At 41.4% G+C, this 27,989-nt stretch overlaps 2 protein-coding genes and 1 long non-coding RNA gene across 14 annotated transcripts; 1 reads left to right on the top strand and 2 right to left on the bottom strand.

Annotated features, from left to right (window-relative positions):
- Positions 1-34: 34 nt before the first annotated feature.
- alph (protein phosphatase alphabet) lies at positions 35-27,957 on the bottom strand. Of its 12 annotated transcripts, none has more exons than XR_011443421.1 (7): positions 27,439-27,633; positions 25,423-26,303; positions 25,238-25,355; positions 22,147-22,252; positions 22,027-22,081; positions 14,489-14,585; positions 35-385 (listed from the first exon to the last, which is right to left on the bottom strand). XR_011443421.1 is itself a non-coding variant. In XM_070282139.1 (6 exons), exons 2-6 carry the CDS (start codon positions 26,233-26,235, stop codon positions 21,287-21,289), a joined length of 1,140 nt encoding a protein of 379 aa, XP_070138240.1. In that variant the 5' UTR covers positions 26,236-26,303; positions 27,842-27,957; the 3' UTR covers positions 20,501-21,286. The 12 variants fall into 12 exon arrangements, 8 of the variants coding, with proteins under 8 accessions (XP_070138240.1, XP_070138239.1, XP_070138237.1 ...); XR_011443422.1 differs by having other exon boundaries at positions 14,493-14,585; XR_001773476.3 differs by lacking the exons at positions 35-385; positions 14,489-14,585 and adding exons at positions 20,501-21,336; positions 21,565-21,707 and having other exon boundaries at positions 27,439-27,632.
- LOC122321609 (uncharacterized) lies at positions 1,575-2,886 on the bottom strand. Its single transcript, XR_006246179.2, has 5 exons — positions 2,475-2,886; positions 2,297-2,407; positions 2,080-2,242; positions 1,937-2,019; positions 1,575-1,827 (listed from the first exon to the last, which is right to left on the bottom strand). It is a non-coding gene; the product is annotated as an uncharacterized lncRNA (long non-coding RNA).
- Positions 18,599-20,223, top strand: LOC108128166 (dynein assembly factor with WD repeat domains 1). Its single transcript, XM_017245580.3, is given in 5 exon segments — positions 18,599-18,638; positions 18,699-18,774; positions 18,831-19,235; positions 19,306-19,623; positions 19,680-20,223. Coding segments are annotated over 5 exon segments (1,383 nt in total).
- Positions 27,958-27,989: the final 32 nt, after the last annotated feature.

Genomic DNA, 27,989 nt, shown 5'->3' with positions numbered 1-27,989 from the left:
ATCAAGCATACACTTGTTGAAAAATAATAGTATCTTCATACACATTAGGGTTTATTTAAGGCCAATTAAAGAAGAAACTAATTACAATAAACAGTGCTTAAAATTAAAATTCAATAGAAGTTAAATAGATATTACGAAATATTATTGTTAAACAGTGAAGTGGACTTCTTTTAGTGCAGGGTTTGTATCTGCACTCGGTGTGAAGGACATCGTAAGTGAAATTGAACGCTTGGTCTTACGGAAGAAATAAGAGGCGGCGAGGCATATAAATTATATCCCATTGATTGTGGCATGTGGATAATAAAATCTTTTGACTTTTACTGAAAAAAACTTTAATCCTCTACAAGTTGCTGTTTTAGCAATAAACGATTCAATAATCCGAGTCCTGAAAAAAAGAATAAAATTGAAAACTATTTTAAAATTAATATATAAAATTATTGAGACAAAGTTTTATTATTAAAAAAAAATGTTAATACTTTTTATTAATTAAAGATCTTTAGCTCTTGAAATCACTTTCGCAAAATGAAAATACAATTTTCAATGGACGTCACAAAGTGAAAAAACCTTTCAGACTCTCACTTAGCAACTGCACTTTCAAAGTCGCATCAGAATCAGCAAGTGCACTCAATCCGATCCTTTTGGCCAGGTGCTCTGGATACGGAGGTGGATTGGATGAGTTTGTCGACTCAGTTGAAGACTTCGAAACTGGTTTCCATCGCTCATGTGACGCTGGCTGGCCAATCAATAAAATTTCACGGCGCAGTAATCAAAGCATGTGACATTAGCGTAAAGTTGAATGAATCCATGGCCCGGGAGCTGGTTAGGCTTTTGTGTGGCAACTGAGATGATAGGGTCTCGCTCGATATAGTATGCAGATACTACCCCCTCAGATATTTATTCCCTGGCAGAATCAACAGTTTGTCGCCTGCTAATTTTAAACGAGAAGAGGAGACTGGGAGTGGGAGCTCCGCCAGCGAAGTTCACCTGCAAGTTTGTTGGCGTTTATTTTTGTGCACCGCGTTTATTGATGCGTTAGGGTAAGCAGATGGCGGGCAGGAAGGGGGCCTTGGTGGCTGAATCGATTCGATTGGAAGTTTTACCACACTCAAAAAAAAATTAACCCTAAGATTTAGAAATTCGCCCTATTTTTGTCTTCAACGGCACCGCACCATAAAATTTAGGGTAAATTTTTCTAAAATTAATGGCATTTCCTTTCTAAAATATAAGGAAAATTGCCCTAAAAATAAGAAAAAAATTTCTAAAAAATAGAAAAAAATTTCTTAAATTTAGGGTAAATTTTTCTAAAATTAATGGCGTTTCCTTTCTAAAATCTACGGCCAATTTCCCTAAAAATAAGAAAAAAATTTCTAAAAAATAGAAAAAAATTTCTTAAATTTAGGGTTTGTTTTTCTAGGTTTTAGAAAGTACTTTTCTAAAACTAAGGAAAAAATGTCTTGATTTTATGGCGATTTTTTCTAAGCCCCAGGGCAAGGCGCCCTAAAATTAAGATAACCCTTTCTACAATATATACAAATATTTCTTAAATTAAAGGTGACCTTTTCTAAATTCTAGAAATTTTATTTCTACATTTTACATTACATATTACATCATACATTTACATATTTTTACATTATTTTTACATTTACATTTGTTTTCTTTGATAGCTCTCTTCAGTTCTTACTTTCACAGAACATTTTATTTATGGTATATAATAAATTTGACCCTCGAATCTTGAATTGTATACTTGACTTTTAAAATTCCAGTAGCACCATGTTTTCCCCTTTTGGTGGGGACTAGAATAGCGTGAATCATGTGCGTCCTTTTTATCTGTGGAAAATAACGTCAATTAATATTGCGATATAAATATATTAATATACTATTTAATTGTGAATGTTTTAAAACATCTTTTAAGGTAGTGTAATTATTGCCTTTTTACCTTCGCTTTGTTGAGGGAATGTTTTTAGTACGATAAAACTCTGGACTTCCTTTTAACGAAATGAGAGAAAAAATTGCCACAATCTAAGAATTTATTCAATAAATGCATTAAATAAAACAAAATTAATGTATAAAAAATATTACCAATTTGTCTTCACAACTCTGCTTAAGAATGGGCAATTCCTCCTAAGCTAAGTGTAGCTACACTTGTATCGTCCTAGAAAAAGAAACTTTTGCGCCACTCAAAAGTAAGATCAAATTTTGCGTTAAGCTTCACCTCTTCACTATTGAACATCAGCCATATTACCTAAAAATGTATTTGGGAAATTATTTTTAACCTTTGAAGTGGGGCGTAATTTACCAGTTGATAACTTTTTCTCCTTAGCCTTCAAATGATAAATTTTGCCATATGCAGCAGACCTTCTGGCTTTTTTCCGATGTTAAGATCTATCATGTCTTTCCACAATTAGCTCTAGATTAATTTAATTAGTAATTAAATTAAATTACTTATGAAATTAGTAACGTTTTTAGTAACTTACCAGCGAAAAAAAAGAAAAGGCTTCTCAGTTTATCTTTTTCAGCAAGGAATCAATTAGCACTTTTTAAATAAACTTTTTAATAAACTTGTAATGTCAACATCTTAGAGATAGTTTAAATATCGTTACATTATTTCTTAACATGATTTTTTGTATTTAACATGTTAAAACTTTATACATAAAATATAATATAGATCAGTCTGCATTTATCTGCCCGTGCTCTGCCACACACACAGTATAAGTGTGTGAAACGTCATGACGCGTCATGCTTAGAGCCTACTTTCTGCTTTCTGCTATACTAATACTAATGCGTTAAAATCATATCAATGTATTGGGTGCCGACCACGGACAGAGATAAAATATAAAAAAAATTCTATATTAAACAAAATATTTCTATTTTCTAGGGTTACTTAAATTAAAGGGTAACACCGTGCATTTTTAGAAAAGGATTTCTATATTGTAGAAACAGTTTTCTATTTTTTAGGGTTAGTAACTTTTTTAGAAAGAAATTTCTATATTGTAGAAACAGTTTTCTATTTTTTAGGGTTAGTAACTTTTTTAGAAAGAAATTTCTATATTGTAGAAACAGTTTTCTATTTTTTAGGGTTAGTATCTTTTTAAGAAAAGGATTTCTATATTGTAGAAACAGTTTTCTATTTTTTAGGGTTAGTAAATTTTATGGTGAGCCTTTCTATTATTAAGAAAATATTTCCTGAAAATAAGTCATAATTTGCCTTAATTATAGAAAAGTTTTCTTGATTTTAGGGCGATTTTAGTTTATGGCGACTATTTCTATATTTGAGAAAAACTTCTTTGATTTAAGAAATTTTTCTTGTTTTCAGAAAATTTTTTCTAGAAACTAGAAATTTTTTCTTGTATTTAGAAACAATTAAGTTTTATGGCGAATTTCTAAATTTAAGGGTAAATTTTATTTTGAGTGCAGGTTGGGTTTTTGGCAACGACCAACTTGGAGTGCAAATCGAGCGGAAGACTCCAATGCGTTGGCCAACAAAAATAAGTCGACGCTCCAGGCCCGCTCCCATTCACTTCCTGTCTGCCAACATTTATTCTTGGCTCCGACTCGAATAAATAGGAATCCTTGAAGTTCAGACAAAGGTCGCACTCCTTAGTAGGTATTCAACGATTTGTGTCACTGCCAAGCGGCGGAATGGCCAAAAGGAAACGCCCTGGCGCGTGCTGGAAGGTCCGGAGGAAAAGGAAACCGAACAATTGGAAACCGGCAAAAAAATGCCGCATGACTCAGGCAAGAACCACTGCACTTGGCGCCAAAGTGCAAGCCAAATTAAATGGAAACGCAAATGGTAGCAGCTGAAGTGAGGAATTGTTTTGGCAAACTGGATTCCTGAAAAGTTTCCAGCGAACTAGAATCACCTAAATCAACAATTCCTTCAAGAAAAAATAAAACCAGTAGAGAAAACAAAGTTAAATTTGAGCAAAAATTACATATTAGAAAAAAATGTTCGAATAAATGAATGCCTTTTCTTTAAAATAAAAGACATTTTTATGGTATATCAAAGCTTCTTTTTTAAGATTATACAATTTATGTAAATTATACACTTATCACTTGTTCTATGGAATTTGAAGCTTACTCCGGTTTCTTTGAACTCTTACAATGGCCCATACTTTTCTGCTGACTGTCGCTTAAATTAGAACACCATTCGCAGATCCTGTCCTCTTTTCAGTAATGAAATCCGCTTTAGCAATTCATGTGGGGATAAAGCCGGAAAAAAGCGAATATCCTCGAATAGAAAGTTGAAATTGCTTTGCCCTAAAGGGAACGCAAAGGGGGGGTAATCGGGGGCTAAACGAGGGTAACTCATGGTGTCCTTTGGCTATTTGTAATATGCAAAATGCGACAAAATAGTTCGGGGTGGCCAGTGCCACGCCCAGCCACTTGGCTGCGTAAATAAACATTTAACTTTCTATCAGAATTTGCATGAAAAACAGCGAGAGATGGGTTGGATGGTCGGATGGCAGAGGAGAAAAGCTCGACAGGATTACCGCGACCGCAGCCAATTTAAGCGGACTCCAGAGGGCGAGGAGAACTCAGCCAAATCTGATTGTGGACTAAACATGCTAATGGCATTATAATTATCCCAGGGGATGAAGACGCACAGCCGCAGTGCCACCTGCCCCAGTGAATGCAAATTGCCAACTTTTTCTACTTTAAGCTGCTAAATTGCATTGCGGTTGCAGCGGCAGCGGCAGTGGCAGCGGCAGTGGCAGCGGCAGCTCCTCCAGCGACTACTGTCCGCGTCCAAAGGGTATTCCGACATTAGCGTATAATCAGCATTAATGGGGGCTGACAATGCTCTTCGGAAGATGCGCACCCATCATCCGGCGGATGCTACTGGCTAAGGGGATTCTAAGGGCCATTGTGTTTGGAGCTTCTGCGTTTCCGTATTTTTTGCTCCCGGCTTGCTCCCAGCGCGGGATTATATCCGCATCAGCTCAATGAAAAATTATATGCGTGCAGGGCATTGTTGTGGGTTGGCAGCAATATGGATAACGCCCTATTGTCCTTTCCTTGGGGACATTGAAATTAGTTTGCATCATTCCAGCAAGCTCTTGCATTTAATTGTCCTTCGTATGAGCCCTTGTGGGAGGAATTGTCATGACGAAGAATTGCAAAAACTTTTATAAGAAGAGATCAACATTTTTAAAATGTATTGTTTGATATATAAACTTAATTTCTGCCTGTGTGCTTTTACTGTCTTCCCGTTCCTATTGCACAGGTATTTCATGATTACCTTTTAGGTCCAGGCTAAATCTCTTAGCCATAAGCGCAGAAAAATATGTTCATACGCCCCATTGTCCATATTACGTATACGCCACCAGGCACTCGAAGGCGGCATCCACATCAGGAGCTACCACCCGCTGATTAAGAAGGAAAATTTATGGCTCCTCTCATGGCTGGCTCATAGAAAGGAGTTTTCCTCCCGCCTGTCTGTCTCTGGTTTACTCGATTCTATTTTGTTGTTTGCGTGTCAACCTTTTTGGTCATATAAATTAAAAGCAGCTCAGTGTCGGCCTCAAACAACTAAGCCACTTGGCTAAAATGTCTGTGGCCTCAACAGTGTAACTAAAGTCGCTCCAGAGCCAACCTCAGCCTCAGTTTCAGTTTCAGGCTGAGGCACAGGCTCAGTCTCGGCCTCAGCATCATTGTCAGACGCAGATAAAAACTTGAAATCTGCTGCGGGTGCAACTTTGCTCTATAAATGCGGTCGAGAAACCGAAACCACTTTCAACTGCTCCAAAAACCGAAACACTTTTACTCGGCCGCCCGGCTTCCCTCTTTTGGCCAGAAAAAGACAACAATGTTGGGCGGCACTGTAGGGGCGTGGGGAAAGCAAACAAGCCAAGTCAACGGTTGGAAGGGAAAGGACTCTGAGCGACAGAAACAGAAAACAAAAAACAACTTGGTCGCCCCATTTCCACTTGCCACTTTCTCCATGGCCCAAAGTCAAGAGAAGTAAAGGCAGCGTGCCAGGCATAGTTTAGGCTACAAAATTTATGGTGTTAATTCCAAGTATGTGAGTGAGCGTGGATGTGTCGCCTCTGGACTGAGTGTGTGTACAGTATGTTTGAGTGTCTCAATTCAGGACCCTAGGCCACCTACATTCTAAGCCATCGCTGAGCAGCAATAAGCTCCTAGGAAATCCGAAATGTCTTCTCACATGGTGGCGAAAATAGACGAAATCCAATAAGACAAAATATGAAATGCCCTTTACGAAAATAGTATTTTATTATACTCTACTTCACGATGGAGGGTATTAAATATTTGATATTAGTTTTGATGAAAACAAAATGAAGTTTGAAAGACCAGGTGACAAAATCCGACACATTATTAGGCAGAAAATTGAGTGATCGACAGCTGCATTGACCGATTCAGGGATTCAAGGTTGACCACACAATGTATGCTTACAATCACCATAATAGACACAAATATTAAAGCTTTTATAAGTACCACAGCGATGAAAAAACCTAATCCATCATGCCTCAAGGCCACCCAACCAAGTGATCCACAAATGCACCAAACCCCTGAAACCCAAGAGTATCCGACTGTTTGTCTGCGTAGTCAAGTCTATATATACTGCTTCTCCTGCCTTTCTTGTCCCTTTTTTTTTTTTGGCTTTAAGGACAGAAGTTCAGGTTCAGCAGACAGAGGGATACGTTGGGTTGTCGTCGCAGTCATTGGTGATTTATTGTTTCAAAAGTTTTTCTCCATCAGCCCGGCAGTTCTGGGCCGTTCTTTGGGTCGTTGAAATGCGCCCGTGTTCGGTGGAATAAAACTTTATTGAAATCCTAGCCACATCCGCCTCATCGGGAGCGCATCAATCAAGGACGCAGTAACATATGTCGACAGATTGGTTAAATGCCACGCCCACTGCGGCAATGCAGTCATAAAAAGGCCCAAATGGAAAATTGACTTTGAGAGGCATAAATTAGAAAAGCCTAATGAAGATGCAGAGAGAGAAACAGTGTTAGTGCAAAACTGACTCAAGCTAGAACACATATCACCTACTTCGAATGAGGTACTTGAATAAAAAGTCTCTTTAGATGTTTATGGCAATCTTAAACTTTTTTTTGGATTACCTTTAGCTAAAATGACTTTATTAATTCCCGGTGTGGAAGCCAGATTGATTCAAACTGCAGTAAAATAAAAAAAAATAAAAGTGCGGAAGCTGAGTGGAGGAAAGAAATCTGCTCTTAAAGTTAAACGCCTGAAGCAGGCCATGGAGGTCACTGGGGGTCGGGCGGAGGCAAGCGCAGCTGCAAACAATGGCATTTTAAAAGCTCAGGGCAGGACGAGCCGGAGCTCTTTGCTCGACCTCAAAGCCACAGACAGACAGGCAGGGGCAGGGAGCAGAAATGGGGGCAGAAAAAATTCTAAGGGCTACCGACGGCGAACGGAGTGCTGGGTGGATGGTAAAACACTCGGTAAAACGCGGACGACAAACCTTTAAAGACAAACAAGGCACTACGACGGTGACACGACCGCACACATGGCGTATGCGTAATAACATTTTGCGTTACATTTGCTTTTTATTGCATACCGCAAGGCGGTATGCCTGTTTGCCGTCTCTGCCCAGGGCCTTTGTGTCCTTTGGCCGCCTTAATTTCCGTGCCATGAGGCACGGTGAATGTAAATGTCATACGACTAATGCGAAAACTTTAAACTGCCCCAACAAATGGCCTCCTTCCGGGTCCTCACAAAAAACTTTACCAAATTCGTCGCGTCATCCGGGCATTATCGCACATAATAATTGCCATTACCTTTTAAGCAATAAAAAGGTTCCTCTGACTTGAAGACGGTCTCTGAGTGATTTAGGACCAGCCTGAAGCATTTCGGTTTCGGGCTGTTTTGTACCTTACTTGGAAGTATATTTTTTACTTATTATAAAAAAACTATAATATATATGATTTTTGCAACTAAAGTCAAAAAAATAAACTTAAACACTAGTCCTTTAGATGCTAAACTGGTCAGAGGACTTTAGCCTTCATTGGCCAATCAAACAGGGCCAAAATACTGGCTGAGAATCTCACCAAAAGCGAAACAAACTGACGAATGTCAAGCACAGCCATCGACGGAGTAATTGGGATGGCAAAATGGCTGAGGGACGGGCAAAAAGGCAGCAAATTGTGTCATTTTCCGTCTATCTGTATCTGTAAGTTTGCTGCTCAAACTTCCATTGAATGAAATTGCGAACGGAGGCTGTCGGCGGGGCAGAACTGTGAGTCGTGGGAGGTAGTGGAATCCCACTGAAACGGAAGCCGCGATTAAATACAAATAAGGCATTAAGTGCAAAGGCGCTGAGGCGCATAATACAAATTGCGTCGATTGGGGAGAGACGACCGATGATTGGGTGGGCGGGTTGCTCGGTGGGTTGCTAGATTGGCTGCCTGGAAGTTTGTCTGGGTGCTTCTGATTGCCATGTTGCTGCCAGTTACAGTTGCAGGAGGCTGTCTATGGAAAAAATGCGGAGAAGAAAACTAGTACTTCACTCCGTCTCTTACACTTTTTAACAATTTGAAAAAATATTGCAAATTGAATTGCGACGGCTTGAGTAATGCCTAAAACAAACATCGCACTGCCCGAGGCACTTGAACGCTTTGAAAGGACATCTCCTAGTCAGCATCTCGTTGACAATTTTCCTTTCATTGCTGCTACGGCTTCGCTGTTCGCCTGTCAATTTATGCCCGGCAATTGCTTAGCCCATAAGTAGGCAACGCTCCCTTTTTTCCATCCGCTGCTATGCAAACTGTCCTGCAGTCGAGGACCGAAGAGGACTGGATAAGACAGACAAAGACCATAACATTGCGGCTGGACGCGCTTCGTGTGGCACTGGAAACGAAAACGAGGGACTGGCAATTGAAAGTGGTCTGCTTAACTCGCAAAGGAAGAGCCATCCGGGGCTTTAAAAATTCATGAATGTGTTGGATGCGTACGATGATCCTGACCGTCTCCGGACTCGTCCAAGGACGAGTCAATGGATGCAAGTATGCCAATTTATATTTAGCTTCTCATTGGGCCCTTCACCCACAGACAGGCATTTTTACTATGATGTTATATTTTCTTTCTTCCATTCTATACTTTTTTCGAGCTCGGCCAGCTGCACAATTTTGCGGTTCATTTAATATTTTTTCGTGTTTCGTGTTGTTTACCTGGCCGGTTGGCCGGTGGGCCAATTCGGTAGGTCGAGTGGCCAGTCCACTCTCGCCTGCGGCCAATGGCATTAGCCTGGGCGCTGGTATTAGTATTAGCCCTGCCATTAGCCTCATCCGCCGCGGGCTCTTTGAAGCTAACGAGCTGCCATGGCAATTAGGGCGTGGAGCAGACGTCTCTTTATTCCACCTTCGGAGCAGTGCTCTCCAGTTTTTCCATTTATATTTTATTTGCAAAAATTGTAAGCTGCCAAAAAAAAAAAAAAAAGTTTTGCCAAGTCATCACAATATGAATAAGTCAACGTTCGGTTTGCACGGGATTCGATTGCCTAAGGGAGTTTGGGAATTTTGCAGAGAAAAAAAAGGTGGATCTTCAAATATCTATAGGAGCTTCAAAGTACAAAGCACAGGCTTCTTATATAATTGGTTTAAATTTTCTAGATTCACAAGATTTCAATAAAATTGAAGAGCTTTCTTTTTGTTTAACATTTTTTCTTCAAGTGCATCGTTGGACCGGCATGTGTAGTGGTAGGTGTCAAGTACCTGAGCGCGGCTCAACTCGAATCAACTCGGCGCCCTGTCAATAATGTGTATGCATTCAGTTTGTGTGTGAAACCAACAGGGCGTGCAGTTCCAATTAAATCCAAGCATTCAATTACTGAAAAGGCGACAAATGCACACACCTATGGAATTTTTTCCATTTTTTGCATTTCAGGGTGAGGGCACGGCATCCACTTTCACACAAAGTTTTTCTATCAAGAAGAAACCCGAACAAAAAGTGAAAATTGGCGAAACTTTACAGGGGCCAGGGACCACTAGGTTAGATTCTCCATTGCGAATAAAGACTTTAAATTTGTGCCACTAAAGTAATAAAATCGGTGGTAAATCGTTAAAGGTAAACAAGGGACAGCTGCACAGTTGTTGGAAAACAAAAGATTTCGCCGTGTCAGAGCGAGTTCTGTTTGTTGTACGGTTCGTTTTGAATTGATTAAAATTGACAGCCGCGAGTTCAACATTGAAATAGAAATAGAAATGGGAATACACCGAGTTCAAACGGAATGGAAAACAGCAACAATGCCGGTAGTGCTTAGGGACAAATGGCCAACTGGGGAGGACAGGCCCCTGCACTTTCGACTCGCCCTCGTTCGAATCGAACAGGCGATGAAGGGCAAGCCATATGTGGATGTTTTTCATTTGGAACAGGCGCTAAAATTTCCGCCTGCAGGAACAGGATGTGTGCCATGTGCCTGTCAGAAGCGGAAAAACAATTTTACATACTGAATAAAAGAAAAACAAAATAAAACTTAAATCTCGTCGTTTAGTTTCGCTTAATCGATTTCCTGCTAAAAGTTCCATCAACTTTTAAATCCAAAAGGGGGGAAGATTCTTTAAAAAGCACGGCCTTTCAGGTCTTTCATGACGGCTAAAATTAGCTAAACAGGCAGCCCCCAAGTTCGGGATTACTCGACCATCGTCCTGCTGCTGAGTCGGAGTTATCCTTTAACACAAAGTTGCGCTCGAACATAAAACACGCATAAACAAATGCATGTGGACATAAAACTGGAGCACACACTCGCCATCACGCACATGCAGGGAATCGCTTATCGGCAGAGAAACATAAAATGTGGCCACTGATTACATTTGCATATTACGTATACGACCCGATTGCCCGGCCGAGATACGTATCGATGCAAGGGTTAGGACCTGCGCCCGAGGACAAGGGCGTGTGTTTGCCCAAAGAATTTAATTTCCAACTTTGACTTTGGCCAGGCGGTGCCTGACGAAAGTTCCGTGTTGGAAAAACTTTTACTTGCCCTGGGGCTCGAGTCTACTGATCTAATAAAGGCACCGCGTCCAGGCGGCATGTGTGTGACACTTGTGGCACAGCCAGGCACTCCGGTCGCCGGGATTATGCAGCTGCAGAAGAAACTTTAAATTATGTAATTCAACACGTTGCACCGGTGGCGAAGGATGAGCCAGCTCAAATGGGCAACAGGCAACAGGCGGCGGACGGCGCAACAACAGGCAACATGCAACGTGCAACCAGCAATGCGCCAACAGGCAGGACATGCACATAAATGGGGCACGTAGGATTCAGGCACTGTGAAAAAGTAATCACAGCGTTTTAATCGGAAACTTTACAAAGTACATATATTTATGAAAAGTTGGTAATTAATTCCTTTAAATATTAAAAAAAAAAGTATAAATGTTTTACCTGTAATCAGTACTATCTCTATCGTTAAAATATATTCTACAATACGATATGATTAAAAAACAATAGTTTCTTTCTATGCACGCATAAATTGAAGTTCCTGTTCAAGGCTCCCCGTTCGCCGTGTCGATGGATGAATATGCCCCACCTGGGATCCACGAATTTCAATTAACGTGCCAACAGGAAGGAGTTTCGTGGTAGCGTCGCCAGGTGGTCGTCAGCCAATTCCCCACCTCCCCCTCGTTTGATGATACGCAATAAATTGTAAAGAAACATATAAAAATGCTCTAAATGAAACAAGCAGACGTCTTGAATACCCTGCTGAAGATAAAACACCTCTTTTGTACACCCATCGAATAACCCAGTAATCCCCATGGAAAATATATCTGCCATTCATAGCCAGACACTTTTCACACCCAGGAGGGTTTTTTTAATCTGAAACCCGATTGAAATGAGTGAGGTAGAAGCTGTACTGATATGTTGCTTGAAACATTGGCGGAAATTTATATTTTTCTGGCGTTTTTAAGAGGTGGATGGGGGAAAATGTGTTTCCGCTAAAAGCGATTCAATCTAAATTGCAGCGCGAATGAAAATCATTTATAAGCGTTAAATAAAAACCAGAACAGAGACAAATCGCACCTCCGATATGATTGGATTCTGCGTGGGAATGTAAATATGGGACAGTTGGCGTAAGAGCTTGTAAGTTGAATTAATAGCCGATTAAGATTTATGTTGAATTTTAGCTCGGCTTATTACTTATTGAAGAAAACAGACCCTTAAGCAGTTTAGGTATTTCGGATGCCATTTTGATTAGTCTATAGCCTCTTGGCCCGAATTAAGATTACTTTTAGAGGCACTGGATAAGAAAGCAAAAATTTAAGCAAGGTTGGGTGAACGAACTGAAGTGCTGGGGGCTAGGCTGACTCTGCGTGCCAAGGTGTTGCATGTGCCGCAGACTATAAAAGGGCAAAAGTAAACCTATGGGTACTAAGCAAATACACTTTCACACACAAACACCCACCCTCCCGTCAAAGGACATTCAGAAGCATACACAGGGCCGGGGATATTGAGGCAGCAAAGCTTATTTTACAAACGCCAAAGGCTGACTTGAAAGTGAGCTTAATAGGCGACGTGAGAGGAACTGTGCGCCCAAGGAACGAGCAGTTGAATGACTTAGCCACCCAAGAGCCCCGTATCCTTGCCAATCTTGTAGCTTCGGGTGGGTGTGTGTGCGCGCCGTATCATTGGATAAGGGCGATTATCTTTCTCAAATATCATTTTGCACGAATACCAACAATGTCTAAATTTCCCGCGATTATATGTAAGGTGGCCTGCCATTGTGGGTGCTGATTCTACCAGAAAGCAGGGGCGTGGTTGCTCTGCAGACCGCATACAAATGTTGCAGGTGCGCGGTTGCGTGCGCTTTTGTGGTTACCAAAGAGCCAACACAGAAACCGACGACCTCCCAATATGGATACACCGAAAATATCAATCCTGTTAAATAGAATAATTTCATAAAGTTTGAGTTAATCTGACAAAATAAACTCCTTTCGAAAATTCAATTACATTACAGTGACTCTTTAATTAATTAATAACTTTCCAACCTTCATAATTAATCATCGCTAGCTAATTCTTACGTCAATTATGGGACTTGACCCTTTTCTTGCCGTGCTTGGCCAGGTTCACATTGCCTGGCTATTTACTTTTATGGCTTGTTTGCCAGCTCGTGAAAAGTTTTGGCGCGCACGCCCAAGTGACCCATTAAACGAATTGAAAATGAACAACAGCTCGTCGGCAACTCGTCCAGAACTCTGGCAACTTCTCAACCTTGCTCTAACCATGGATGGCTTCTCTCATTCGGCTTTTGTACAACGGCGCGTATGTGTAATAAATTTTGATTGAGTTGCACTGCATTGCAGCTTAGAGATGGTTCTGGGCAAAGTCACATCAGATCGAGATTGCTGGCGAAAGTTGTGGTCATTGCGGTTCAGCAGATTTCATTGAATTCGCAGCCCAGCAGAATCACAAAAATCCCAATATGCCACGGCAATGGGCTAACTTTGCCAACCAAACCAGAAAACTTTCGCCCATAAGCACGAGTATGGCTAAAACGAGGAGGAACAACAACAGGAGCAACAAGAAAAAATAACAAAACAAAACTAAATAAAAACTCATGCCAAACAGGAGGCAAACGGAATAACAAAAACGTTTGGCATTTGCCACTCGTGGCCCTTGTGGCGGCAACGTGGCGTATACGCAATATGCAATTAACTCGGCCATTTCCTTTCGGTTATGTTTCACTTTCGTCGCTGGCGCAGGTGCAAAGTGAAAATATGTTGCCAATTAATGTTAATTAAATTCATATTTGTGCCCCGAGTCTGCACTTTGAGGGCCATTTCATTATTGGCTTGAGTGTTTTAGCTGTATAAGTTATTGCCACAAAATGGCTTGAAATGTATTGTAATAATTTCACAATTTATGTGATTTTATATACTCGAAGTTATATATTAGCCAGGAAAAAAATAAATGCCAGTTGATAAAGTTATTACAGAAAACTTAAATCTTTTAATAGATTTACCATGCACCTAAAAATATGAATTATTTTTTTTTAAGCTTTTAAATTATATCAGGAATTATGTAAAGTGAGTCTTTTAAGAATATTTTAGAACACCATTTAGAATAAAATCTCCCTAAGCTGCATATAAATTCGAGTGCTTGGACGGAAAATGCACTTTGTATGAATAGAAACGACTTATATAAGAAGCTTCAGAAGTCATTTGCAAACATAGAATCGCAGCACACTGGAATTGGTGCATTTAGCCAGTCGACTGACAATAGAAACAACAACAAAAACCGTCAGAAACCATAGCCATTTCGGCCAACGTCGCTAGTTTGCATAAATTTTACGCACATTTCCCATAGCATACTATTCGGGGCAAATGAATTTTGCATAGAGGGGTGAATATTCGGTGCATGTGTGGGTGCTCGCCGCCATCTACACATTTCCAGGGGCATTAATGGATTCCATTTCATAATTTACAACGATAACATTTGGAATACATAATACTTGATAGCTAAACAAGCGTATAATTAAAAGTTGTGTAAACCAAAAGCTTACCTACGGGCCAAATGGATGTGTTGAAAATTGATTCGGTGCGATGATGAAATTGCAGCTCAATTAATTACCAGGGTATGAAATATGAGATTGGTTCCTTCTGAAAATAAAATGGAAATAAGTGAAAAGGGCAAATCTTAATGATTTTTCGTTTAATAAAAGTTCTCAGAAATAGTGTTCTGTGCTTGTCACACTCACTTGTTGAATGCCCCAAGGACAAGACAAGACTTATTGGTTGTCGGAAAATTTACATAATTAATTGGCGTTCTTTGTCATTCAATGTCAAGTGCAAGCAATCGATACAAGCCGATTGCGAAAGCCCAACAGAAATCAGTGCAGATAAATGGGCAGTATAATGCGCACAAATTAACATGCCATTCATCTTATGGGGCCACTCCTGGCCAGTCGGATCCGGACTCCGGACTCTGGAGCAGTTAGTGGCCGGAAATCTCGACGACCAGCACAATCGCATCCCAAAACATACACACGTGGATGCCAGCGACCCGTATGTGTAATATATAATATCAAGCACCGGCAATGCATAATTCATTTTAAGCACCACTTACCGTTATGACGAACGGCCATGCTGGCGATTTAAGAGCGAGTTTAATGCCTTTAATACGTCATTGGGTCGGCGTTAGGACCGGAAGCGGAGCTTCTGCCGGTTCTGACCCTGATTTATGGTGCGTATACTTGATGCGGCCGCTAAACCGCACAAAATGTCTGCTAAACTTCTTCCTACCATTTAATAAAGCCCACAATAAAACTTCAAAACAACGGTGGGAGGGAAAAGAGGAGAGTAACCTGCACAGGACTATTATTAAATTTTATAACATTTCGATGCGTCTGCATTTCAATTGGGCATAAACGGCTTAAGGTTTCCGGCCTGCACACGGTGGGCTATAAAGTTTGGCCTGGTATACTGGTATCCTGGCTGCCGGGTATAGTCGAATTTTGATATATTCATACTAAAGGGATGGATAAACAAGCTCTCTGTTTGTGGGGGTATTTTATGGACAAGCTCAATTTAATTTATCAAAGTCATAAACTTTTCAATGGTTAAGCCGCAGAATGCGTCATAAATGCCGGAGATTCGCAGAAGCTCAGGTTGTAGCTTGTTTATTGACTTTTAAAGTTAGTTTTAGTTTGCTAACTTTAACATTTAAGCCCCTCTGCTACAAAAAAGTATAAATAGATTTAAGTATATACAAACTAAAATGGCCCATTTTTTCAAACAAAGCTATAAAAATCAGAGTGCTTAGTAAACAAATACGAATGTACTTCAAATTCAACACACATCGAGAGACTCACTAAATTCGAGTCACCACCCACATTTGGCTACCAAACATTGACCCCGGGCTCTGCTTCGAAATCTGTGAAAATGTTTTTAGTGCCTCACGGTGCGGCAATTCGATTACCAACCGTTTGATGTTCTGCCAGCCTGTCCCTCTCCAATTAGAGAGCCACTAACGACTCCTTTTAGCTGAAAACCGGACATATACGAATACCAAAAAAATAACAACAACCAGTTGGCAAACAACCGCGGGCAAGACAGGCGGAAAGGAAAACAAAAATCGAATTTTATGTCGCTTAGTCAGACACGAACCGAAAATCTGTTTATATATCGCTCAATGTCGAGCTCTTCCTGCAGCTCATCCTTCTCCATTTCCATGCCACTGGAGAACCTGGTCTATCGGCTTAGAAACTGCGGTTGTCGGGCCAAGTTTTGTGCCATTTAAGCATAATTTGCCAGAAATGGGTAACGAGTAGAAGAACCCAACTCTCAGTTGTCGAACAAAACACACATAAAATGCGGCAATAATAATTTTTAGCCCCCAACTGGAGGTTTCTGGTGAAAGGTAACGCTTGTCGTGGCATTTTGAGTTGGGATGGGATATGTGTGTCTATAATTTATGCAACGCCGCATTTTCATGGCTCATCCACACACACCCCCCCTCTGACACACACTCACATCCGACATCCGCCTGGCGGAAATCAACAAAAATTTATTGAGCATAAATTCAAATCCGCCAGATACTCTTCGCCTGCCCCTGACTGTGGCACATTGCTCCGCTTTTTGTTTCGCTTTTGCTTTGTTTATGAAAGCGTTTTATGGGATTTTAAATTGATTTTATTTCCATTCGTTCTCGTATTTATTCGTCTCTGATTTCCTTAAAGCTTCCTGCTGCTACTGCCGTCCCAATTACATGGGCCGTACAAATGAAGAGATGTACATAGCTCCTGAAATGGTAGGACAGCTGTTGCTTTTGTTCTCGAGCCATCTGACAGGGGGATGAGTGTCAAAAGAACCTCCAGGTGCTTCCTGGCCACTTGAAATGAGCCGATGTCTCCGTCTCCATTTCCAGATTGGCATTGTTGTTCTGTTTTCTTCGATGCTCGCCATTCAATGAGCATTCAATGAAATGTTTTATTATTGACAAAGACACAGACTGGCCATCTTATCTTAGTTTTCCCACCGGACATGTTTTTTTTACACAGAGGAGAAAACATACAACAAAAGTGAAAGAAATTGTTTCAGTAAACACGATTCCACGCATTAAATTGAAGCACATATTTACCCTGATTTCAGACAGTTCAGAACCCAAAGTTTGTCTTGATTGATAAATGCCTTATTGATTACCAATTTTGTTAATATTTTTTTCCTGTGCTCGGAATATCTAACCTCCTCCTGGCCCTGTCCCATTTAATTCTCGCTTTTGTTCATCGCTCGGCTGTCGCTTTCAGTTCAGCTGCCGCTGTGCAACAAAATTGGGTGCGATAATATCTAATCATTACTTATCATTATTGGCTCTGGTCAGACGCCGTGTTTCTCCGCCTCACTTTCTTCTGGTTGCCATTATTTCGGTGGGGAGAGCTCCCAGTCTAATGGGCGTGTTTCTCGGACCCCTAGGAGTTTCCTCTTTCTGCCGTCTAACAATTCTGTTCGCTTTCCTCTCCCAAACCCGTCGCAGCGATTACTGAACAAATTAAATTAGTGAAATGCCGAAACGAGGCGAAGGAGTCAGGTGCGACAATCTAATTGCACAGGTGGGAGAGTGTGTTCGTGTCAGCCTTGTGGGGACATATGTTAAATCTGCTAAAAATGCGTCCAGGTGTCGGCAGCCAATTGGCCTCTGGGGTGCCCGAGCTTCCTGTCCCATCTTAAACAAGCTAATTAGGTTTAATGGCCAAGGACCATTTAGGTAGCCGCTTACGGTGCCTGTCAAATGCCAAATGGGGTTTCCCAAAGGACAATCGTAGGTCAAGGGTTACTGGAAGTGAGCGGTAGTCTGTGGGCTAATTGTTTTGAACTTTTGAATATCTAAATGACGCTGGAGTGGATATAATTTTGTCTATTGCTTGGAAAACTATTTTTAAATCTTAATCTAAAAATTTTTAAAGAAATTCGAAGGTGTTAAAACATTTGCCAAACTAGTTATGAGATGAAGGTATCATCCAACCTTAACCAGTCTGAGAATCTTGACATTTTTGAATGTAAGACACTAAAATAGTTTATTATACATATGTAGTAAGTATAGATGCATATGGTTTTTTTTATATCAAAGAAATAATAGTTATTTTCTATATTTAATGTGAATTTGTTTTTACCAGGTGGAGACAACTATCTAGTTTTGTTAATAAAACCTACAACATCTTTCTATTTTCAAAAATAATACTAATACTTCTTATTTACACGAATACCATGAAAATATTACAAGTTCTACAAGTTTACAAGGAATAGGCCACAAACCAATTGGGAAAAATCTTGGCTAGAAAAAGCTTGCTTTTGAAAAAGCTTTAAGGGAGAAATAGCTAAGTAATACGTTTGATTCAAATTCACACCAATACCAACACCAACAACTAATAACAAATGCCTTGGAATTCCTGCACACATAAACAATTCGTTACCCTATATCCTTGAACTGCTCATCCTCGAGACCTCGACATAGACCTATCACAAGGAGCCCAAGGCGAATCGATCAAACGATAGCTTTGGCATGGCAGCGCCACTCAAATCAACAAAAACTGAATGAAAGCAGGTCAACCAACTGGCGAACTGCGGCAGGTCCTGCAAAGGAATTCCTGAGTCGTCAGAGTCACAACAACCTCAGAATGAGTGCCAACAAAATATTCCTGCGTTACTATCCGCCAGGTGAGAAAGGTTATTATTCGAAGCGTTCATTAAGTATTAATTGTCGTTGGGTTATCCTAGGTCTGGCCATAAACTACAGAACGCTGAAGGGCAGCGAGCGTCTGCGCCACTTCGATCTGCTCGACCTAGATACCAAGTAAGTAGATCAGACTACAATTATTTGTGTTTTTTTTTATTAATTCCCTTCTTCAGAACAGATATTGAGCCTCTGGCGGATAAGATTCTAATGCAAACTTTAGCTGAAGCCGCGGAGGAGGACAAGTCCCCCACGGCTGAGGAGAAATCGTTGGCAACTCGTCCTTTTAGCGGCAGTGTCAGCAATTCCCAGAACACCTTCAGTGCCTTGAAGCAAGCTTTGGGAAAACTGCAGAGAAAACTTCGCGAACCAGTCAAAAAGAAGTTTTATTTGCACAAATGCCACACTTCCCACATCCTGCCGCTGACAAACGTGTGTTTCGACCGAAGCGGCGATCGTTGCATCACCGGGAGCTACGATCGCACCTGCCACGTGATCAACACCCAAACAGCTGAGGTGGAGCACATCCTCACTGGGCACGACAATGTGGTATTTTCGGTGGATTTCAATCATCCCAATTGGTAAGAAAAATAAAAGTGTTTTGAAGCCACAGCCAACTCTGCGTATGAGTAATATGTCCGTATTTCTTAGTGACAAAATAGTAACTGGATCGTTCGATGGCACTGCCAAGGTTTGGTCCACCAGCAGTGGACAGTGTCAGTGCACCTTTTACGGGCACACCGCTGAGCTGGTGGCCGCTGAGTTTCATCCGCTGAATGCCAGTAGTATAGCCACGGCTTCCATGGACGGCACTGCCAGGATATATGATGTGGAAACGGCGCACGAGCTTCACCAATTGACCCATCATGGAGCCGAAGTGATCGCCGCACGGTATAATCGCGATGGGAACTTGCTCTTGACAGGATCTTTCGATCATACGGCAGCTATTTGGGATGTGAGGAGTAAAAAGTGGGTCTACTTTCACCATATGAATCGGATTCCCCTAAAAATATTCATTTTTGTAGCCTCTGCCATCAGCTACGTGGTCACAGCTCCGAGCTATCCAACTGCATTTGGAACTTTAGTGGATCCTTGATAGCCACCGGTTCCCTGGATCACACTGCTCGGATTTGGGATACCAGAAAGCTGGACCGCGAACTCCATCTGGCGGCCAAGCACAGCGACGAAGTGCTGGATATTAGCTTCGATGCCGCTGGAAGACTCTTGGCCACCTGCAGCAGTGATTGCACGGCGAGGGTGTGGCAACTAGAGGGATCGTCAGAGCAGTTGGAAATGCTCTCATTAATGGCTGGCCACACCGATGAGGTGTCCAAGGTGTGCTTCAGTCCCAGTGGCTGCATGCTGCTGACAGCCTCGGCGGATAACACGGCCCGGCTATGGCTGGCGGATTCAGGAATGTGCTCCCAAGTGCTTTCCGGTCACGAAGCAGAAGTCTTTAGTTGCGCCTACAGCTACTCTGGCGACGCGATCCTTACCGCTTCCAAGGATAACACCTGCCGGTTCTGGAGGTGATACGACTGGTACACAGTGCAGCTGAACGAAGATTAGTTGGCCTGTTTACCAAAAAATGGAGTGAAAGCACGGGTTTGGTTTTTTTTTTATCAACATTTACTACAAACTCGAGCGTAATTTTGCTTTTCTCTCTTAAGATTTTCATCATCAACTTGCTTCTTATAAATTAATAGTTCTTAGTTTTCATTCTTTCTTTAAGATCGGACATTATTGTGGGTTTGCGTTTTGTTTGCTTACTTTAGGTTTTAGGTATTACTTTCTCGTTTCCATACATAGATAGTTACAGATTTTGTTTGCTAGTTTGGTTTTTCCTTTTTCTGTATTTTTTTTTCACTTTTCACTTTTTTTGTTTACTTTACATTATTAAGTTTCGCTTTCACGCCACGCGATACATTTTTCTCATATACATATACAAAATATGAACAAAAAGTGTTTTCGGTAACAAACATTTTACAACTTACATAAGTCCGCTTCGTTTCGGAATCAATAGTTAATACATAGTTTTGAAAAATAAAAATTCAATTCTGATAAACAAAAATCTGAGCGGATACGTAATTTCCGCTGCTTTTTCTTTTTCAATAGTTTGCTATTTTTATTTCTTTCCAATATTTGTGGAAGTTTTTCTGAAGTTTGGACTGATGATTACTGATTGATGAGGTGTGACGGAACGATAGGGCACACAGAGGGTTAACATTCACATGGGTAGACAAGGTCCTGCAGAGTCGATCTGTTCAGATAAATCAGATAGATGTAGTGGTATCTGGTGTGCTGCTGGTGTTGGCTTTGAGCCATCCGCTGTTTTAGTCCCATTTCGGTTCTCTGAGGTCTGCTTAGGTACGCTCTGTTCTAGATCTCTTCTATATCATAGAGTTGTGTGTGTGGTCGTGTGTGTTGGCTGTTCGTTTGTTGTGTTTTAGGACTGGCTTCGTATAAACTATAAATGTATCGTAATGCTTATTATTATCATTATTAGTAGGTTTTTCTTTTGTGTTTATCAAAGTAGAAAACTGTTTGGTGTGAGTTTTGTTTGTTTTTGTTTGTATGTTTGCTTCGTTCAAGTTGTGTGGCTCTGTGTTTTCTGTCCGTCTTGCGGCATTTTTTAACTGGTTTTGTATTTCGTGTTTCGACTGCAACCTAATGCGTTGGACTCTGGAAGAATAACAAACATCACGATTATTAAAACGGGGGGCCGAAACATTAGGACACAACGAGACTCAGGGATGCAGGCTTACATGAATGGGTGGAAGGGTATGAATCATGCAGAATCACAGGGCAAGCATGCTGTTTACAAACAAAGTGAACGAAACGAAACAAAATGTAGGGAAGCCAGGGATGGATGATGGACGAGGCAAGCAACAAAATGGGGTTTCGCCTTACATTTGAAGTATGCGAAGCTTGGGGGGGTGGTGTTTGAGTTATCTTTGTTCTCTTGGTTGATTGGTTGTTGTTGGTGGTTTGTTTGTTGGTTTAAAAATGAACAATTAGCATTACAAAATTCATATATCATCATATGCATACAGCTAGAAATAAAAGAAAGAGAATAAGTAACCGTGATTAAATGTTAGGAGTCGCTGGGTCCCCTAGGGGAACCCCAAAACTGAACATGGGACGATAACAGTGATTAATGGGGCTGATCTGATGGGAACGTCTTATCAATCATCGCCAAATCCTCTTGTATGATTTAGTTACTGATTAAATTGTATTAAGTAAGGCAATTTAAAAGGCTCTAATGATCAAAACTGTGCTATGCAAGCGATAAAGAGAAGCGAGTATGTGTGTGTTAGCGGTGGCAAGAAGCGCAGCGATTCGAGATTATAGATTATAAAACAGATTTCGTACTTCACATGGTCGATCCGGGAACTCTTGCTTGAATGTGCGCTCGATAACGTGATATCTGCAAAAGGTAAATGGCACTGATTAGCAATCGGTGGTCGCTATTTTCGGCCATGATCCACTCACTTGGACTGCAAACCGCCACCGGGGGGAAGACCTTCGATGTCGTCTCTGTTTTGGAGACACTTCAGCAGATCCACGTAGTCGGTAACCTTGCTAGACTCTATCTCATCTGCAACAAGATCAGAGAAGAACACATTGGTTAGCAAAGCACGGCTAGTAGTTGGTAGTGCAATCTTAGCCTAGGAGACTTTTATAGATAGATATTTATTTACATAAACGATGTATAAAGAAATACTAATGGAATTACATATTTAAGCTACTTCAAAGCAAATTTAATAAATACATATGGGGATTCTGGTTATTGGAGAGTATTAACTAAAATTGTGTGACCATTGCAAGCGTATTATTTTCAAACATTAATTAAAAACTGTTTTACAGGTCGATGAAAAAATAAGGAGTGTGGTAGGGACGTACATAATTTGAACATTTTTTAAGTGCCTTCAATAAGTAATAATGTATTTTCGGTCGACCTGTACAACCCATAAAGGAAACCATAACAGAAAACAAACGACTGATAAAAAAAAAAAAAGCTTCCTAAGCATGAATATCGGTTTAGTTGAACTTTTGTAGAGATTTGCAAAAATACTGTAATGTTTCGTTTAGGAAATCAATTAATGACTTTAGCTGACGGGGCATGCGATTTTGGTAATCTGTCGGATTGGTGGATATTATCATAAAATGTAGTACACAGATAACTTATTAGCGGGCGGGGCTGGTGGTACGCAAAACAAAATCAAACCAATCAATCGATAAGATAAACGATAACAAAATGACAAAGTTGCTTTCGAAATTTACAAACTACTAATCTATAGACGTACCTTATGCTCACTCATCTTAAATTTGTATAGCTTTCTGTTTCTTGTTCTTGCACTGGCATTGACACGCCCATTTGGCTTAATCGCCCTTTACTTTGGCAATAGTGTTTTTGAAATTGGGACTTGTAGTACGAGGCGCGAACAACAACCATTAAACAACGACAGCGAATGGCTAAAATTTTCCTTTTGACAAATTACTTTAAATAATGGTTAGGCATTAGGTGGAACTTGCTGACAGTTCGTAGGAACTTGGTAAAAATCATAAAACTGAGAAATGAACTGAAAATAAATGCTGGCACATCTTGTGTTTTGAATAAAATATGTGGTTTTGTGGGGAAGGGGAAAAAATGAAAATTGTAATGAAAACTGAAAACTGAATCCAATAGATTAGCAGACAAACACGTTTGCTTCGGTTTTCAAATCGTTCTTTAAGTTATATTTTGATTTAGCAAGGGAATATGGGGTTGCATCAGTGGTTATTCATTAATCACTATAGATCATGTATGCTAGGACGAGGTGCATGACATTGGCTCTTTACACTTGGCTCGAAAAATTCACAGATTGATCACTAAATGGGTACAATTATTTCGGGGTATCAGAGCTTCGGGTGCCGTTTAGATGTGCGAACTTGATCAATCGGTATGGGTAAAGTAAACGTTTGCCGCTTCGGTATAAACAAGCACAACAGTTGGTGAGCATAAGGTTTACAATTTGGTTTCATTTAACCTACGTATACATAACATTCAAAACCCCTGGCTAGACTACACTAGGCTAAGTAATTTGTCTGGACATTTGAGTATTTGTCTTCTTTGGTTAATGGCTTAGATCTAGGTAATTTGGTAATTTTCATAGCTACTGTAACCATTGGTGGGGCACGGCATGCTCTAGTTGCTATTCACTAAGTCGCTAGTCATAAACTATACGCAATCGAGTTAAAGTATTTGTCTATATATCGACAAGGTCACGTCTAAAACGCCGGCCCGCCGAAATTCACTTTGGTGTTTCGAATACTGAAGTCGCTAGTATCTCAGAGATACTCCTCAAATGGAGACATCAATTAGTTATTGCTTTATGTACATAATCCAGGTAATACTTCAACGATATCGAATGACACGCCTGTTTCAATGAGCGGCTGCTTGCAGGTAAATATATAGTTTCTTTTTGGTATGTTAGCTTCTTAGCTCTTTCTTTAGCCTATCTACGACGATCCTTCTCTGAAGATATTTTGTCTCTACGCTCTCGCTTAGAGAGTACTATGCCTACTAGTTACATCAATTCCAAGTGTTCTTTTTTAGTGTTGATACCTGCTTACGTTAATATTGCATTTTCTTTGATTGATTTGCATTGAGGCTTTTATCAAATATAGAGGTATACGTAGACGTATATATATACACATACAAACTGGATGACGGGTCGTTTAACTACTTAGCTCGGGCAGGCTCGCCGATAATTGTTAATATTTAGGTGTATATGTACTAAAACTAAATGGGCTGGATTTCGCATACATGGAACGCTTTGGCAGTGGCTGTATTACACACAGGCATTTATAAATAATACTATAACTCACGCACAAACACTCGCACGCCGACCACTCTTTGGTGGTCAGAGCCACACGCACAGCCAGCAGATATGACAAACTAACACGCTATACAGGTATTTGCTATGCATTAATGATAGGATATTGGTAGTACACCCACACACGCCCACATTTACGTACAGGAAGGGCTCCTTGGTCGAACTGTTACCCATCCGCCGCACAAAAGTGCAAGGCTAGGAAGTGGTAGCAACGCAATCGTACTCTAATGAACACAATTTTGCAGAATTCATCAACAAATTCTGGCTAATGGGGAGCACATTTCTCAAATTTTAGTCTTTTCTGATTTATGGTAGCATAACGTGAAATTGACTTCCAAGGGAGCTTTTACTGTACAGCACTGTGGGTGGGTGCAGGCTTCATTCTTGGCATTCATAATGGCAATGGTTTGGTTTTGTTTTTGTTTCGGATCTGATTTGAAACTACTTTTGGAAGGAACTATGGTTCTGGAATCGAGTTATGGACAAAGGGCGATAATTCTATAATTACTACGATTCTAAGGGAAAAACTGGGGGTTCGAGGGTTTATGGACATCGAGGCGATGGCCACTCTCAAAATTTGTTCGTGGCGTTCAAGGTACAAAGTATACGTATTTCGCTTTGATAAAGACACGGAGACGGAGACCACTACGCCATGGATCAACAGTTTACGATTAGTTATAAACAGAGTAGACGACTAAGACAACCTCTTGTGATCTTCTCGATTTGTTTCTCCAGCCTGTTCTCAGCCTCTATCGCCTCCATGGTGGGCTTCGGAGCTCCTGGGAAGGCGATAATGATGATGCTCATGTTATCCCGACTGCCCTGTAATCGAAATGACATACAAGATAATTAACAAAACTGTATATCCAAGCGCAGTGCAGGAACTCACCTTGTGCAGGCACGTGTCCACCACCTGGTTGGCGATGTTGACCAGGTCGCTGGTCACCCGCATCCGCGAGTGAATGAAGCTGCACACGTCCTCGTTGGTCATCACGTCCCAGATGCCGTCACATGCGAGCACTAGAAACTCATCGGTGTCTTGTCGGCTCTGGCAGAAGATCTCCGGCTCCGGCGAGACCAGCTGCTCACACTGTCCCTTCTCCTTCACGTTCTTGAAGTCGTAGTCGCCGAGAGCACGTGAAACCGCCAGTGTTCCGTTCACTCGCTTGATCATAACGCTGCCGCCGGCATTGTGGATGCGCTCCTTTTCCTCCGGCAGGATGGGCTTATGGTCCTGCGTTGCGAACACGGGCACCCCCTGACGGCAGAGCACTGCCCGAGAGTCCCCACAATTGGCGATGTACACCTGGGTGGAGCTGACAAATGCGCAAACGGCGGTGGTACCTCCGCACTTCTCCTCCTCCATGGTGAACTCCGGCAGATCCCGCATAACCTCGTCGATGCGAAGGAATCCCGTGCGTATGCCCTTTACGTGGTCGCCGCCAATGAACTCATCGGTGCTGACAATGCTGTCCAGCAGGTGCTTGGCGCAGTGCTCGGAAACCTTGCAACCAGCGTGCCCATCGAACACGGCAAAGAAGCTCCAGTCGTCCAGGGCATTGCCCAGGCCGGCACGGGCGTAGTACGCGTCCTCCATCTCGCAGCGCCAGCCCTGCATGGAGCTGACTCCGAAGAGCAGCTTGTTGCCCGCGCCCTCGTCATTGTGCTTGGCGGTGTTCGGCTTATCCAGGAATCCGCCCATGTCCACTGAACATGCTGTGTTGTGTGCGCGCGGGTGGAATTCGTTCTCTGTGCCAAGACCGGACTGTCCTGCGGCGAGTAAGAAAACAAACATGAAAATTAAACATCTGGACAATCAATAAACAGCAACGGTGAACGAGCCGACCCTGAACTTGAACTCTGTGCACGGCATACATGTACAATGGAAATGGGGGAGCAGCCAAAAGGGTAGGTCACCAAAGAAACTGAAAATGGCCTGTTGGAGTGAAGCAGTCTTGAGTTTCCTAACAAAACAATTCGATGAATCATACACCTTTCGAATAGTTATGAAATTAACAATAAAATGGCTCATGAATTCTTTAAAGTTTCTCCGAATATGCATATTTAAATCGAATTCCTTTCTTCCTGGCCAGAAGCCTTTTCTTTGGAAATCGTTAGATAATTTTTTAAAATTATCTGCCACAATAAATAACAGTTCTTAGTGCCGGCGATCGTTCGCCTGACAGTTATACGATACCCTGATCTAATCAAATCGGAACCAACCTATAGATTGTCTGCAATGCCTTGTTGAAGATAGTTATTTTGAAAGTTTTCAAGACTACTAAGACTTGGAAACCGGCGAAGCTTGGGCTTATCTTCTGAAAAGACACAGGCGATATTGAAAAACGACTTGTGTTTTTGTACTTTCAGGGGCTTCCTTTGGAAGGAAACTATTTAGCCGCAGCAAGGACTCGGCCCCGCTCCCCCACCCACACTTTTCACTTTTCATGGATATTCACTGCTCTTGCGGTTTCTTTTTGTGTTTTTGTTTCGTTTCGATTTCCCTCTGCACATCGATTTATCAAGGACGTGCGCGCCTTGTCCTTCCGTATCAGTTGCTAATTTTAGCAGGTCCACAGATGGCACGCCCACACGCGACTGGTTGTGGGCGTGCGGAACCGCTACTCGACGATGCCCACGCCGTCGGAGTGGTCAAAAGCGGAATAGAGAAAGGAGGGCAGAAAAGTAAAAGGAAAACCGAAGCATTTTCGGCGCGCGGCAGCATCCAGAACAACAAGAATTTTCCTAGGGGCCTACTTTTCTTCGGAATGGCCGAATCGCACAATTTTCAGCGGGGGGTGCAATAGGCATGGCCCCCAAAAATTGTTAATGAAAACACACGCACGGGGATGTCGATTTATGAACTTTGCTGGCGGTGGGAAACCTTCGCTCTCGTTATTTTCACCTCGCAAATTTTAAGTTGATGGTCTCCGCTTCGCTTTTGCCTCCGACTCTGCTTCTTCTTTCTCTGCTGCTCGGCCGCCGCGTGTGTGTGGGTAAGTGTGTGTGTTGGTCGAGTAGGTAAAATTTAAGAACGAAAAATCGCGATATTGTGCGTTGGGGACATCACCGTTGAGCACTGTTTCGACTTCCGGACTAACTGCACAACAATTAACAATTAGCAAGAGATTGCTCGCTGCACTCACGCGTCGAAAATTCAATTTTTCCTAATATTTTGATTAACAAAGTGACGCACACTCACTCACTCACTCAGCACGTCTCGCCGCTCTGCTTATCCAATATATGTACGAATGTAGCTGGTAGCACTTCCACTTTCAGTTCAGAATAGAAGCTCTTTTGATTCTTACTTTTTACTTCACTTTTGGCCAACTAAATAACCGATGAAAGAAATTAAAAATTAAATATATCTGCTAACTGGCTCGTTTTATTTAGGGTTGTTGATAATATATCAAAATATCGATATACCGATACTTCTTCAAAGAATGAAGATATTCA

The sequence above is a fragment of the Drosophila bipectinata genome, chromosome 3R, assembly GCF_030179905.1.
Source record: "Drosophila bipectinata strain 14024-0381.07 chromosome 3R, DbipHiC1v2, whole genome shotgun sequence".
Lineage (NCBI taxonomy): Eukaryota > Metazoa > Arthropoda > Insecta > Diptera > Drosophilidae > Drosophila > Drosophila bipectinata.
The sequence above is the reverse complement of the archived record's forward strand: the minus strand, read 5'-3'. Positions and strand labels throughout refer to the sequence as shown.